Source organism: Anomaloglossus baeobatrachus, chromosome 7, assembly GCF_048569485.1.
Source record: "Anomaloglossus baeobatrachus isolate aAnoBae1 chromosome 7, aAnoBae1.hap1, whole genome shotgun sequence".
Classification (NCBI taxonomy): Eukaryota; Metazoa; Chordata; class Amphibia; order Anura; family Aromobatidae; genus Anomaloglossus; species Anomaloglossus baeobatrachus.
In genome coordinates, this window is record NC_134359.1 from 282,574,410 (window position 1) to 282,588,753 (window position 14,344).

Sequence of the window (14,344 nt, forward strand, 5' to 3'; positions counted from 1 at the left end):
CCTGCACAGTACCTCAATGCCAGGCAGTACCTCAATGGGTGCATGACGTAGGACACGTCATCCATGCTGGGTAGAAAGAGGATCGCAATCACCGCAGAGAGGAGGTGCCGGACCGGAGAGCAGCGACACCCATTGGACCAAGACTGCCCCTAGGTGAAAAAAATAAATAAGGTAGGTGGTTTTCTTTTTTTTTACATTCTACACAGTGGCCTGGGCTCTTATATACAGTATTCTAGAATGCAGTATCTCAGGTCTCACTGGTGGTGGCTGCAGCTTATAGGGCCCAAATCTGGTGACAGGTTCCCTTTAACCCTTCCTCTGAGTACAGTGCTGAATCTCTGACATTGCTCCTGGTGTCTGCATTGACTTCAGCACTGATATCCCATCCACAGCGCTGCAGCCAATCACTGGTTCTTAGCAGCTTGTGCTGCTAAGCTTAGTGATTGGCTGCAGACAATAACGGACACTGGGAGCATTGAGGACGTGGGTTTTCCCAAACCAGAAAATCCTTTTAATACTCTATTGACTATTTGTAGCTGTCTGCATTAGTGGCCACGTGATAAGGATTCTCCTCTATTCACCCCACTGCCCAATAGTTTGACGATTTCTTTCTCGATGTCTTGAAGTCTTGTTTGGTCACCCGCTGCTTTCGCGGCATCAATGTTGTGATCGTAGCTTGTATTTTTGTAAAATCGTCCCGTCCGTGGCCGTCCATTATCACACTCGCTCTCTGTTCTCCAGGTATCTGGTAAAGTTCTTGGCCAAGCTGAGTCAAAGCAGCGAGGTGAACAAGATGACGCCCAGCAACATCGCGATTGTGCTTGGCCCAAATCTTCTGTGGTCGAAACACGAAGGGTAAGTAGTAGGAAAGAAAAATGGCGCAGAGAAGTGATCGCATATCCATAGTATAAATCATCGCTTTATGGTCACCGAAGATGAGTAAGGGGGAGCTGCATTACTAAAGTGGTAATGCGCACCCTGCACAGAGGAAAGCCGGGGGGCTGCATTGCTACAGTGGTGGCACGTACCCTGCACAGAGGAAAGCCAGGGGCTGCATTGCTAAAGTGGTAACGTGTACCCTGCACAGAGGAAAGCCGGGGGGACTGCATTGCTAAAGTGGTGACACGTACCCTGCACAGAGGAAAGCCGGGGGGCTGCATTGCTACAGTGGTGGCACGTACCCTGCACAAAGGAAAGCCGGGGGGCTGCAGTGCTAAAGTGGTAACGTGTACCCTGCACAGAGGAAAGCCGGGGGGGACTGCATTGCTAAAGTGGTGACACGTACCCTGCACAGAGGAAAGCCAGGGGCTGCATTGCTAAAGTGGTAATGCGCACCCTGCACAAAGGAAAGCCGGGGGCTGCAGTGCTAAAGTGGCGACGCGTAACCCTGCACAGAGGGAAGCCGGGGCCTGCAGTGCTAAAGTGGTGACGCGTACCCTGCACAGAGGAAAGCCGGGGGCTGCATTGCTAAAGTGGCAGCACGTCCCCTGCACAGAGGAAAGCCGGGGGCTGCAGTGCTAAGTGGTGATGCGTACCCTGCACAGAGGAAAGCCGGGGGCTGCATTGCTAAAGTGGCGACGCGTCCCCTGCACAGAGGTAAGGTACAGTTATATATTCTGCAGATCTCCTCTGCTGTCCGCTTCGCCCCCGGTTTAGTAGGGATTGCTCCTCCGCTCCTCCGCTGTGGCGGTGGTCTAGCAATCTCGTCCCATCATGGTAACTGGCTATAAATTGGTGTGCTGTGGCCGGGCAGGAATGTGCGGCGCTGCGGTTCGGGTGTCAGTTTGCTGTTCCCAGGCCTGTGGTTTTCCATCTTGGAGAGACTTCATGCGCGCTCTGTAATTTTCAGCGCGCCGCCCTCTTTCTCCGTGTATCGGCTTACCCACATCTGTTCACATACGTATAATTTACTTGTCATCGCTCATCCCTCCCATGGAAGGATCCTCTGATGTCCTGGTTTTGAAAGGGGTAAAAAAAAAAAAAAATACAAAAAAATCCTCTGCTTCATTTCTTGATGGGTGTACTAACTTTTTAAAGGATTGTTCCACTACTTTTGTAGGATGGGTCATCAGTATCAGATTGGTATCCGACACCAGTGCTGCTTGATAACAGCTGTTGTTCTATTAAACAGCCATGCTCCATGAATTGTGTAATGGTGGCTGCCAGGTGCTGCAGATCCTCAATATAACAATGGTGGAACAACGCCTTAAATACAAGTTTACCACCAGAGGGAGCAAACGGGGGACAGATGTGTACAGCTAGCATTGATTTTTATAATAGTCTGGCTTTACTTTACTCCCCCTAGTGGTGATTTACAGGCATTTGTGGATTCTCAACTCCCAGAGGGGGAAGGAGACTGATTCTGCACAAAATCATTTTATACCAAGAGTTGTATCAGGTCATTTTATTTATTTTTTTTTCTTCTTTTTCTTCCATGTTTGATGATGCATGGAAGATAAAATGATCCAAAACAACTCTTGGTATAAAAATAATTTAACCCTTTAATATTACTGTTATATATGGAAACAATCTGATTCTGGCTGCCGTGTTGGCTTCCTGTTTTCTTTCCTGTTAATTGAGCTCAAACACATTCTCAGCAGGTGAAATAATTTTTTGGTTATTCTACAGGACCCTGGCGGAGATGGCTGCTGCGACGTCTGTCCACGTGGTGACCATCATTGAGCCCATTATACAGCACGCCGACTGGTTCTTCCCTGAAGGTATCTCATTTCTAGAAGTCATACAGAGAAATCCCCATAGACACTAGATGGCTGTCAAATAATCGTTCGATCTCCCCCCGACTTCCCCTTAAAAAGGGGCACTCGACTCAGCCGAGCCCCCCTGTGTTCTGCTAAAATTGTCTGTCGGAGGTTTATCTCTGCCCCAAACAAAAGCATCGCCCATCAGAGAACCAACATAATCTGCCGGGGAATAGTCAGGGGGCTCCATAGCGAGTTTGCCCGACTTTATTGGGGTCTTTAGGGGTGCTCCGTCACTTGTTTGTCCCATTAATCTCCTTATATCTCCTCTTATTGATTCAGAGCTGGATTTTAACGTCTCCGGTGCCTTCGCGGCGGCTGCTCCCACATCCCATCAAAATAACGACACCGCGCACTATGAGTTCAGCGCCATGGAACGCAAGAGGCCGGTGAGCATGGCGGTGATGGGACGGCGACCTTTTGAAGAAGGAAAAGTGAGTAACGGGAGTAAACCGTACGCCGCTGACGACTGTCGGATTTGGCCATGACTCTGTCGCCTCGTCTCCTTGCAGCATCGGCATTAAAGTGCTAGACTTTCAGTTCAACCCGAGGAGAAGCGGGACCCTCACCAGAAAACACGCGTCTCCTGCCTTTCAACCTCCGCTGCCACCCAGCGAAGGCGGACCACCAGCAGAGCCGGAGGAGGTTCATCCGACGCCACCGCCGCAGCAAATTCTGTGCCGGTTCAGCCAGTAGCGTCTACGGATCCTGCACCGGGCCATGGACAGGAGGAGCCCAGGTGAGCACAAGGCACGGGATTATTTATTCTGATTTTTATTTCTTAAATTCTGACATTTTGTCGTTCTCTTGCCTACAGCTCGAACAAGACCAAAGAAACCCCAACAGCGACCACCCCGCCATCTCTGCGGAATGGGAATCACCCACCCTCCAGTGGGAGCACAAACCAGTTAGCAGCCGTTCCTGCACAGCAAGGCACTGCCAATCCCAGCCCTCACTCCAGTCGGCGAGGTAAAGGGCCATATCTGTGGGGGGGGACCCAGAGTGCCTGCTATCGGGGGCTGCAGTGAAGGGGTGGTCAAGCAGATGTTAAAGGGATAGTTTCATTATATGAAGTGATGGTATATACCATATTTTTCATTGTATAAGACGCACCAGATTATAAGACGCACCCCAAATTTAGAGGGAAAAAAAAGGTTAAGTAAAGGGGGTCGGTTTTATAATCCGATGGTGTTTTACCAGGGAGAAGGGGCAGTAGCGGTGGTGGAGTGGGGGGGTCACAGGAGGCAGGGGTGGTGCTGAAGTACGGAGATGCTGCGGACGGTGCAGAGGGGGGCTCAGATACTCTTTGCAGGCGGCTGCTCGGTCCCGGGGTTGCGGGCGGCTGCTCGGTCCCGGGGCTGCGGGCGGCTGCTCGGTCCTGGTTCTCGCTGCGGGCGGTGATTCATGGGCCATTCTGAAAAAGTTGGAGGTGCGGGCATCAAAGAAATGGCGGCCGGAGTCCGGTGTGTGCGCAGATTGAGTTATCGGCTCAATGACGAGCAGAGATCTCATCTGCCCACACGCCACCTCCAGGCGCCATTTTCCTTAAGTCCACTGCTGGGAGATAAAAGGGCCGGAGGCGGTGCATGCGTAGATGAGATCCTGAGCCGAGAGCCCCATCTGCGCATGCACGAACTATAGGCGCCATTATTTGAAGTCCGCACCACCAACATCTTCAGAATGGCCCCTTTCTCACCGCCTGTTGCACAGAGCATTGCCCCGGCCTCCTGTGACCCCTCTTCACCACCCCTCGGTAAGCTACATTCTGATTTTTAGACGTACCCCTCATTTTCCTCCCAAGTTTTTTGGGAGGAAAAGTGTGTTTCTTATAATCCGAAAAATACAGTGCTTTCTAGGATATTTCAGCGCTTTTTGACCTGATTTCTCTTATGTAATTGTTTTGTGTGTTTTTGATTATTTTGTCAAATTCTAATGATTATATTTTTATTTTATTTTTTTTTTAGCTACCAAGAAACCTGCCCCGGCACCCCCAAAACCAGCAATCCCCCCTCCATTTCAATCCGTGAATCCGAGTCTGCCCGTGGCCGCTAACGCACCCCCTACTGTCTTACCCAAACCATCCAATCACAATGCTATTCCTCCCAGTGTTACAAGTAACCAAGGCGGATCGGCGGCACCTTCTGCATACTCCTACGGCACCTTACCACGCAGGCATTCGGGCAGCCTGCCCATTATCCAAGCTCCTAACCACCCACCCCCACAACCACCCAGCCAGCCGACCCCGCAGCCCAAGCCTACCACCATCCTCACAGGTGCGGCCCCCACGGCATCAAGCACCGATCTGTCCTCCAGTCCATCACAGTCTCCAACACCTCCAGATACTCCTCCTCCCCTCTCCGACCACCCGAGTCTCCCCGATGCTACACTGACATCTGCCCCAAACAATACGGGCACCCTACCCCGACAGCGCCCGGTCCCCAAACCCCGTGTACGACCCACGGTGCCCCCTCCACCCCAGCCCCCCACATCTCAACCATCTGTGGACGCTCCTCCAGGATCTACATCTAAAGTCGTCACTGGTGAGTACAGGGGCGCGTCCAGACCCCACGTAAATTAAGGGGCGACGTTATGTAGTAGATTAGTATTTATTTTGGGGTTTGCTTTTTTTTACTTTTGCTAATCACATAAGGCTCTCCGATACTTTTAACACCCCCATGTGATATGTCCTCAAGTCACATTCTCATAGGGGGACACTACGAACCCAAACTAGTATTATAGACCCCCACGACTGGCACCAGTCTTGCAACCGGTCCCTATTTTATCCCCCCATAACAGACACAATGATACAGATAGACCACGGGTCACGAATGGGAACCTAAAAAAAGAGCACTAAGCTTCGAGATTAAAAGGGTCAACTTTAACTTCCGCGAAAAAGTCCAAAATATCCCTGCAGAGAGCAAAGGGGTTAAAAAGGTTGTCCACATTTTAGGGACATTTTTTTGTTATTTAAATAAATGTATTTTTGGCTAAAAAATGATTTTTGCAATTTGGTTCCATAAAACGTTTTGCACCATTTGCCTCCTACATCCACTATTGCCGCCTGCAGAGCGAGTTAACTGAGCATCCAGCAGTGAGCGCATTCTGTCGGGAGAGTTTGTAAGGCTGAGTTCACTTGTCCAGTAATCATCTGTTAGAACGGATCCTGCAGAGATCCAGTGGCCAAATGATTTCTGTCGGATCCGTCTTTTTTGGGGGGGTTTTTAACCTGGAGAACGGATCTATTGACAGATCGCTATTTATCTTCCATTTGAAACAGATCCTGTAAGAAAAAAATGGATCTGTTACAAATGCAAGAAAAACGGACGACTAAATAGCAATCAAGTAACGGATCCGTTCTCCATAGACTCCAATGATTTCTGCAGGATCTATTTTTTTTTTTTTTTTTTTTTTTTTAACATTGGAGTCTATGGAGAACGGATCCGTTACCTGATTGCTATTTAGTCGTCCGTTTTTCTTGCATTCATAACCGATCCGTTTTTTTCTTACAGGAACCGTTTCAAATGGAAGATAAATAAGCGATCCGTTAACGGATCCATTCTCCATAGACTCCAATGATAAAAAAAAAAAATGGATCCTGCAGACATCTGTTATTTAACAACGGACGAAAAACTTTTTTCCCCAATGGATCTCTGCAGGATCCGATCTAACAGATGATTACTGGACTTGTGATCTTAGCCTAACTCTATCTGTCCTTTTCTGAGCTCCTCTCAGCAGATTGATGACCACAGACCACATCAAAGTTCAATGTGCAAAATATGAAACCAAAGCATGCACAATCTTTAATGAAACCCAATTGCAAAAATCTCCCCCCCCCCCCCCCCCCAAATACATGCATAGAAGTAAAAAAAAAAATCCCTAAAGTGGACAACCCCTTTAATCTTGCTAATCTGTACCATTTTCAGCTGGGAGGTGGTTAGTAAAAGAGCTGACATTTATCCTGTTGCCAACAGGGCATTGGGGAGAGGCTCCTGCTGCAATCAGTTCTCAGGAAGGAGAAGAAGGGGGGAAATGGCTGAGAGTCTGGGATACATAAGATTGTTTTAATGGAAAGGAGAAGGTTATGAGGAATAGCTGAACTATTTTACCCTTGTCTGGTGCCATAAAAAAAAATCACTAATGCTACCAGTCTGTATGAGGTCACATTTGACCCCCTGGTATCCGACAAGGGTTAGGGCACCCAATACTAAAAAAAAAGGCTCAGCGATGTCCTCCCTTCTCTTTCTCATTAACAACTAGCTGCAGCAGGAGCCTCTCCCTCTTCCTTGTTTATAATAGGATAATTTTGTCCAGACTCGCTAAAAAGTGTCCCTTTAAATCCTAGACTGGAGAATGATGAAACGTTGAGGGATAATGGGGTACACACAGCACCCACTTAAAGAGGAAGCCCCTGTATTACCGTATTTTTCGGATTATAAGACGCACTTTTCCTCCCAGAAATTTGGGAGGGTGGGTAAGAGGGGTGGGTAAGGGGTGGGTAAGAGGGGTGGGTAAGGGGTGGTCACAGATGGCAGGAGAATGCTGTTGTACAGCTCTGTTCGGTGCGGGGCTGCTGTACAGCTCTGTTCGGTGCGGGGCCGCTCCCGGCCTCTGTTCGGTGCGGGGCCTCCCCGGCCTCTGTTCGGTGCGGGGCCTCCCCGGCCTCTGTTCGGTGCGGGGCCTCCCCGGCCTCTGTTCGGTGCGGGGCCGCCCCGGCCTCTGTTCGGTGCGGGGCCGCCCCGGCCTCTGTTCGGTGCGGGGCCGCCCCGGCCTCTGTTCGGTGCGGGGCCGCCCCGGCCTCTGTTCGGTGCGGGGCCGCCCCGGCCTCTGTTCGGTGCGGGGCCGCCCCGGCCTCTGTTCGGTGCAATGAGACACATAGCAGAGCCACGCTGCACAGTACCGGCACAGAACAGTCCCCTTATAGAGCAGCACCGCCTCTGCCTTCTGTCACCCCCGAACCACCGGTGCTCCCCTCCCTGGACCCCATATATTTTTTTTATTTTTATTTTTTTTTTTACCTTTCCTCGCTCTAAATTTGGGGTGCGTTTTATAAAACGAAAAATACGGGGCTTACCTGTGACCCGATGGGGCACATAGGAGGGGGATGAAGGTTACTTTGCACTCCTTAGCTGCATTTTGGGCTTTTTTTTGCCTTGTGCCCACAATAGAGGTGGCATCCGTTTGCACTGGCTGATGCTGGCGATCACTGGCTGTTTGCTTTCAGCTTGGCATTTAGGGGGTCATGTAGAAGGTTATAGGGGGTCGGACGGGGGGTGCCCATGGGCTGTGATCTGCGCTTCCTAATAGTTCTGTCTATGGTGCCTTCAACAGGTTGGGAAAGTTACCGGTATTAAGGTTTGTACCCCGCTGACACCGTGCACCGCTCCTGTGTTGTGCTGACAGCTTTTTGCCTTGTGTTCTCGGCAGCACCCCCATATTCATTTCACCCCATTTCATCCCCGATATTATTGTGCCCGCACCCCACCAACACCTAAATCCGCACCTTCTCACCACCGTGCACCATACCTGTCTCTTCTCTTCACATCTGGATCCTCACCAGCGATTCACCCCCCCACCCCCCCTGGGCCTGATCCGCATTGATTTAGCCCCTGCATTGATTGCAGCTCGTTACCCCTGCGCTTATGTCACTATAATCACTAAACTGTGACTATAGAGAAATCGCTAAATATCGCTTCTACAAATAAAGGTCAAGAGGGGGAAAAAAAAGCACAAAAAAACCCAAAACTTTTAATTTTCATCCAAGATCTCCGTTTGCAGTCTGTGAATGGGAATACACTTGTTTAGAGACTGAAAATACATCATGGTCATTGATGGACAATTCACTTCTGGTTTAATAAATTTTTTTTACAAACATTTGACCACTGCAGCCAATCATTGGTTCCTGCGATCAATGATCGGCTGCATAATATTGCATGGTATCGCTCCGGTGGTATATTTGCATTCACTGACAGCAAAATAGATCCTGAAAATGGTGAGGAAGAGAAACGCAAGTGAGTGAGTTACAGTTCCATTACTCAGTTACTGGGGAACGATGGCATAACATGTCATTTGGTGCTCATTTAAAGGGTTAATCCCATCTCCATAAATATGGGTATTGCTGGATAGAGCTTGTTAACGCAGCACATTTGCAATTTACTGCCTGTTAAAATTTTCAGCCGTTTGTGAGATATTGACATTTTTCTTTTGTTTACTTTTCGTTTCCTCGGAAGCCGTCCACCTCTGCTAATTAGTGAAACATGCGTAGGGCTTGGAAGCCGTCCACCTCTGCTAGGCAGTGAAACATGCGTAGGGCTTGAAAGCTGTCCACCTCTGCTAGGCAGCAAAACATGCGTAGGGCTTGGAAGCCATCCACCTCTGCTAGGCAGTGAAACATGCGTAGGGCTTGGAAGCCATCCAACTCTGCTAGGCAGTGAAACATGCGTAGGGCTTGGAAGCCATCCACCTCTGCTAGGCAGTGAAACATGCGTAGGGCTTGGAAGCCGTCCACCTCTGCTAGGCAGTGAAACATGCGTAGGGCTTGGAAGCTGTCCACCTCTGCTAGGCAGCAAAACATGCACAGGGCTTAGAAGCCGTCCACCTCTGCTAGTCAGCGAAACATGTGTAGGGATTACAAGCTCTTATTTATTGCGCTGTGTTGAAGCTGGAATACGCTGGAGCCCTCCTAATCCCGAGCAAGCTTTAGCAAAAGGCTTACGAGCTAGACCGCAACGGTCGGTCGGTCTCCTAGGCAACAAGCTGTAGACAAAAGAAAACTGGTAATATCTCAAGAACGGCTACAAATTTTAACAAGCAGTAAATGGCAAAAGTGCTTGCTTTTACAAGCTCTATCCAACAATACCCATATTCAACTAGATGGCATTAACCCTTTAAATGAATTTTTACACATATATTGTGAACTGTATGGGGACAGATGATCATTCGGTATGCATACAGTTTGCAGCATGTCCCCGCTTCAATAATGAACCCCAAGAACAGCACAAAACACATTAGGTTTTGGTAACTAGCTGCTGTAGTAGATTGTAGCGATGTGCGACCCCTCAGTCTCGCCCCCCCCCCGCCCAGTGATAGTGCCAGCCATTGCGTGCACAGAGGCCGGTGATTTACGTATTCCCCTTCAACTGTAGATGTGAGTGTAGCAGAGCCGGGTGGCTGGTGTCAATAGCTCGGTACTATACGCAGATTATTGCACACGGTCGCCAGCCTGTAGCGCTCCAGCTGTTGCAAAACTACAACTCCCAGCATGCAGTTTTGCAAACCCTGAAGAGCCACAGGTTGGAGGCGTTATAGAGTAATGCAAATTATGTCGCCACACCGATCATTATCCAACATCAGAGTATGCAAGGGGGAAAATCCAAATCTATCAATATGAAGAACCTGTGCAAATTTCTCCCATGCTGCCTCAGCATTTCAGGACCTCTGCTTGCTGTCAGTGGGAACATTCTTCATCATCAGAGGCTTAAAGCCAATTATGAGATTGGGGGTCCTGAGTCCCCCTGTTTCAATAGAGTGGTGGTCTGTGTTCAGACTGTGTGTGTCTGCCACAGATACCTGAGCGATGTTTTGCCTTCGTCAGTCACTCAATCTGCAAATGGGAGGAATTCCCCGATTGGTCGGGGTCTCGGGACCCTCATTATTGAGATCACCCTTCTTGTGATTGGGAGGGTTCCCCCTGAATTGGTCGGGGTCAACGGACCCTCTTGTGATTGATGGGTAGACCCCCACAAATCAGACTCTCCACCCGTGGGTGAAAAGTCATACGTTTTGATTAAAGTCCATGTTCCCATTTCTGTGCAGCAAGCAGAGATCTTATAACTAGGATGACTACAATTATTAAAAATACTTGATCAGAAAAAAAAAATACAAATCGAAACCCCATGTAATCATTTATCGATCATACTTTTTATTGCAGCTTAAGCATTATGAACTCCCTCTGTTGTTCCTCCTGGAAATACATGAATGAATAAACAATTGGGCTGCCAATTGATTTGTCCCATCGTCTGATCCTGTGCACATTGATTTGATAGTGTGTATGGCCACAACCCTCATCTGTGTAACACCCAGTTATCATGATATGTACATTGCCAGGAGGAATAACAGAGGAACGAGAAAAATCTGTTGTCTAAAATTGTGGGGAATAAAAATAAATAATACAAATCGAAAATTTAGTGTCATGACCCCATGTAATAATTTTTTGATCAGACTTTTTATTAGTTTTGCATTGGGACATCCCTCTGTTGTTCCTCCTGGAAATACATGAATTAATTAACAAGGGGGTTGCCAATTGGTTTATCCCATTGTCTGATCCTGTGCGCATTGATTGGACAGTGTGTATGGCCACAACCCCCATCTGGCTAACGCCCAGTTGTCAGGATGTTTACATTGTCAGGAGGAATAACAGAGGAACAAGAAAAATCTATTATCTAAAATTGTGGAGAATAAAAAAAAATAATACAAATCGGAAAGTTAGTGTTATGACCCCATGTAATGCATTTTTGATCAGACTTTTTATTACAACTTTGCATTGGAACATCTCTCTGTTGTTCCTCCTGGAAGACATTGGTTTGCCAGTAGGGTTTGTCCCATTGTCTGATCCTGTGCGCAGTGATTGGACAGTGTCACATCGTATGATCACAACCCCCATCTATCTGGCTAGCACCCAGTTGTCGGGATATTTTTATACATTGCCAGGAGGAATAACAGAGGAACAAAATAAGCTATTATCTAGAATTCTGAGCGTCTTCTGCTTGTTACATGTTTGCATGCCGCCGGATTCTAACTATAATCCATTTTATCGAACAATTCAGATGTATGATGTGAGATTCTCAGTAACTCTGAGATTGGGAAGTTCTGATGGTAAGGACCGAGGCCCGTGATTGGCCGAAACACACGTTACTGACACTTGTCCCCACCAATCATGCTTGGATGTTCATGTGCCGGGTACTAACAGTGTGTGGCCCTGAGCGGGCTTGTAATGCGCAGACTAACCCTGCATGTGGGCTCCACCGGGGGGGTGGGGGGGTGGTATTTGCCTCCCCTCTTCCTAAACCCCTGCACACAGGCATGTTGGCAGAAATTTGCAACCGCACAAGAACCCCAACGAGGCGCCTGTTATACCCCCCGAGGGGTCCCCCTTTATGCATCCCTGGTAATACACAATCACTAGGGCTCACAGGTCAAAAATATGATTTGCTTCACTCCATTAACCCAATCCAGAATGTTATGGGACTCCTCTGTAACACACCTATTTAAAGGGGAACTCCTAATACAGAGACTGATGTTTCAGCTGTAGTATATATTAGTGTGAGCATAAATCCATTTCACTAGTGGTCGCCAACTTGCGACTGTTGCAGAACCACAGCTCCCAACGTTAAAGGGCATGCTGGGAGTTGTAGTTTTGCAGCTTGAAATTTAAAGGGGTTTTTCCCCCACAAACAAAGTTGCTTTTAATCAATAGATCTTGGAACAATAATAATTTCCACAATTGGATGTCATTTAAAAAAAATGTCCCTGTGCTGAGATAATCTTATATATGTGTCCCTGCTGTGTAATGGCTGTGTCTGACCGTACAGGGTCATGGTCTGCTCATACTACAGCTGCTGGGCAGGGGAGGAAGTAATAAAGTATACAAACATTACAGCACAGGATCGCAAATTATTCTTTGAGGTAAAACCGTTTTTAAAAAAGCAAGCAGGGAAATGTTTTACCTCACAGAATGCACAGAATCAGCTTTGATCCTGTTCTGTCTAAGCAAGAAAAGTATACAGACATTACTACATGTGATCGCAAACTATTCTTTCTTTGAGGTACAACAATTTTATTAAAATCAGGCAGGGAAATGTATTACCTCACAGACAGAATCAGCTGTAATGTCTGTTTACTCTTTGGCGTTCATTCCCCCCCTCCTGCCCATGAACTGTGATATGATCAGACCATATGTCTTTATGGTGAGACACGGCCATTGCATAGTACATAGCAGGGATAGATGTATAAGATCATCTCGGCACAGGAATTATTCTTTCTTTGAGGTAAAACACTTTTAAAAATCTAGCAGGGAATTATTTTACCTCACAGAAAGAATCAGCTGTGATCCTTTTGATTTAATGTCTGTATATTCTTTTGCATCCTCCCCTGTCCAGGAGACACGGCCATTACACAGCACATAGCAGGGAGACATATATAAGATCATTTCAGCACAGGAATTATTCTTTCTTTGAGGTAAAACATTTCTTTTAAAAAACTAGCAGGAAAATGTTTTACCTCACAGAATAATTTATGATCCCGTGCTGTAAAGTCTTAATACTCTTTTATATCCTCCCCGACCCAGGAGATGTGGTATGATCAGACCATGTCTCTGTACGGTTCAGACACGGCCATTACACAGCAGGGACACATATATAAGATTATCTCCGCACAGGAACATTATTTTTAATTACATCCAATTGTGGAAATTATTATTATTCCAAGATCTATTGATTAAAATCAACTTTGCTTGTTGGGAAAATCTCCCTTTAAGGACGACCACCTTATACTATAGGAGTCTCGCAAGTGGATTTCCCCTTTACACACAACCCACAGACACCAATGTGACCTGATCGGTCTTGAAGGGTTAACCTACGCCCTGTTTGCGTCATCACACTCATTGGCGGGCTAAATGGGACGTCCATTCTTGAACAGTAGTATACACGGCTTTCTTAAAGGGGCAGCATGTATCTATTGGGTAGGTGATAAAGGCCAGATCAGGGGCAGCCTCTGTTCCCCTCAGCTGCACCCAGGGTGGAGGTCGAGCGCGCACGGTGGTGCTCCTTAAGAGTTCATTGCACCGCCGCTCCGTCCATTCCCCTCCAGTCTTGTAGCCTTGTGATTGGTGTCAATCCCAAGTGGTCTAGCACTTATTGCCTACCTTGGGGATGGGTAATACATAGAATACCCCTTTATCAGTCTTTTCTTCGAGCAACCTGAAGGGGTCACTGTTGTTGTTGCCAATGGATGTAATTTTCATCGGCCAATCACGTTATTACGTTTCCCATCAATTTCTGGAGGACACGGCTTGTTCTTCGGGGCCTTAAGAACTTGCAATCATCCCCATCTTCCTGTAAGTAAACAGTGACCTCTGCAGGCCATGGGTGGTATTGCTGCATTTTTTTTTTTATGATTTTTGCACTGTAGACCCTTCTTATCGATGTAGCATCTAATACGAGGGATCCACGTATAAGGACTTATTGCTTCAACATCACACAATTTGGCAGATGAGATTTTGCACTTTCAACAATAAAAAATAATTTCCCATTAAGAGACCCGACGCTACTTGCAATATTTGGTCGTTTTGCATTTACTTTGCTTTACTGGTTTTGTACAGACTTAGTTGTTTTATGTCATTTCATCTGGTCAATTTTCAAGCTGCATTTATCCTCCTGCTGGTTGCCATTGCAACCAGAAGCAATTTCTGCCACCCTATAGTCCAGGTGCCAGCAATGGGTGTAGTGTAAGTCACATTTGAGCTCCCACAATGCACTTCTTCTCTATAACTAGGATTCCTACAGAAGTGGTCATTAATCACTTAATGGTGG

At 47.4% G+C, this 14,344-nt stretch overlaps 1 protein-coding gene across 1 annotated transcript in view; it reads left to right on the forward strand.

Moving 5' to 3' along the window:
* The window catches only part of LOC142245516 (rho GTPase-activating protein 17-like), a 105,583-nt gene that overhangs the window by 87,323 nt on the left and 3,916 nt on the right, over positions 1–14,344 (forward strand). The window contains 8 exon segments of the mRNA XM_075318277.1: positions 742–855; positions 2,629–2,720; positions 3,042–3,166; positions 3,168–3,193; positions 3,272–3,419; positions 3,422–3,498; positions 3,577–3,728; positions 4,724–5,299. Coding sequence (XP_075174392.1) covers positions 742–855; positions 2,629–2,720; positions 3,042–3,166; positions 3,168–3,193; positions 3,272–3,419; positions 3,422–3,498; positions 3,577–3,728; positions 4,724–5,299 — 1,310 coding nt within the window.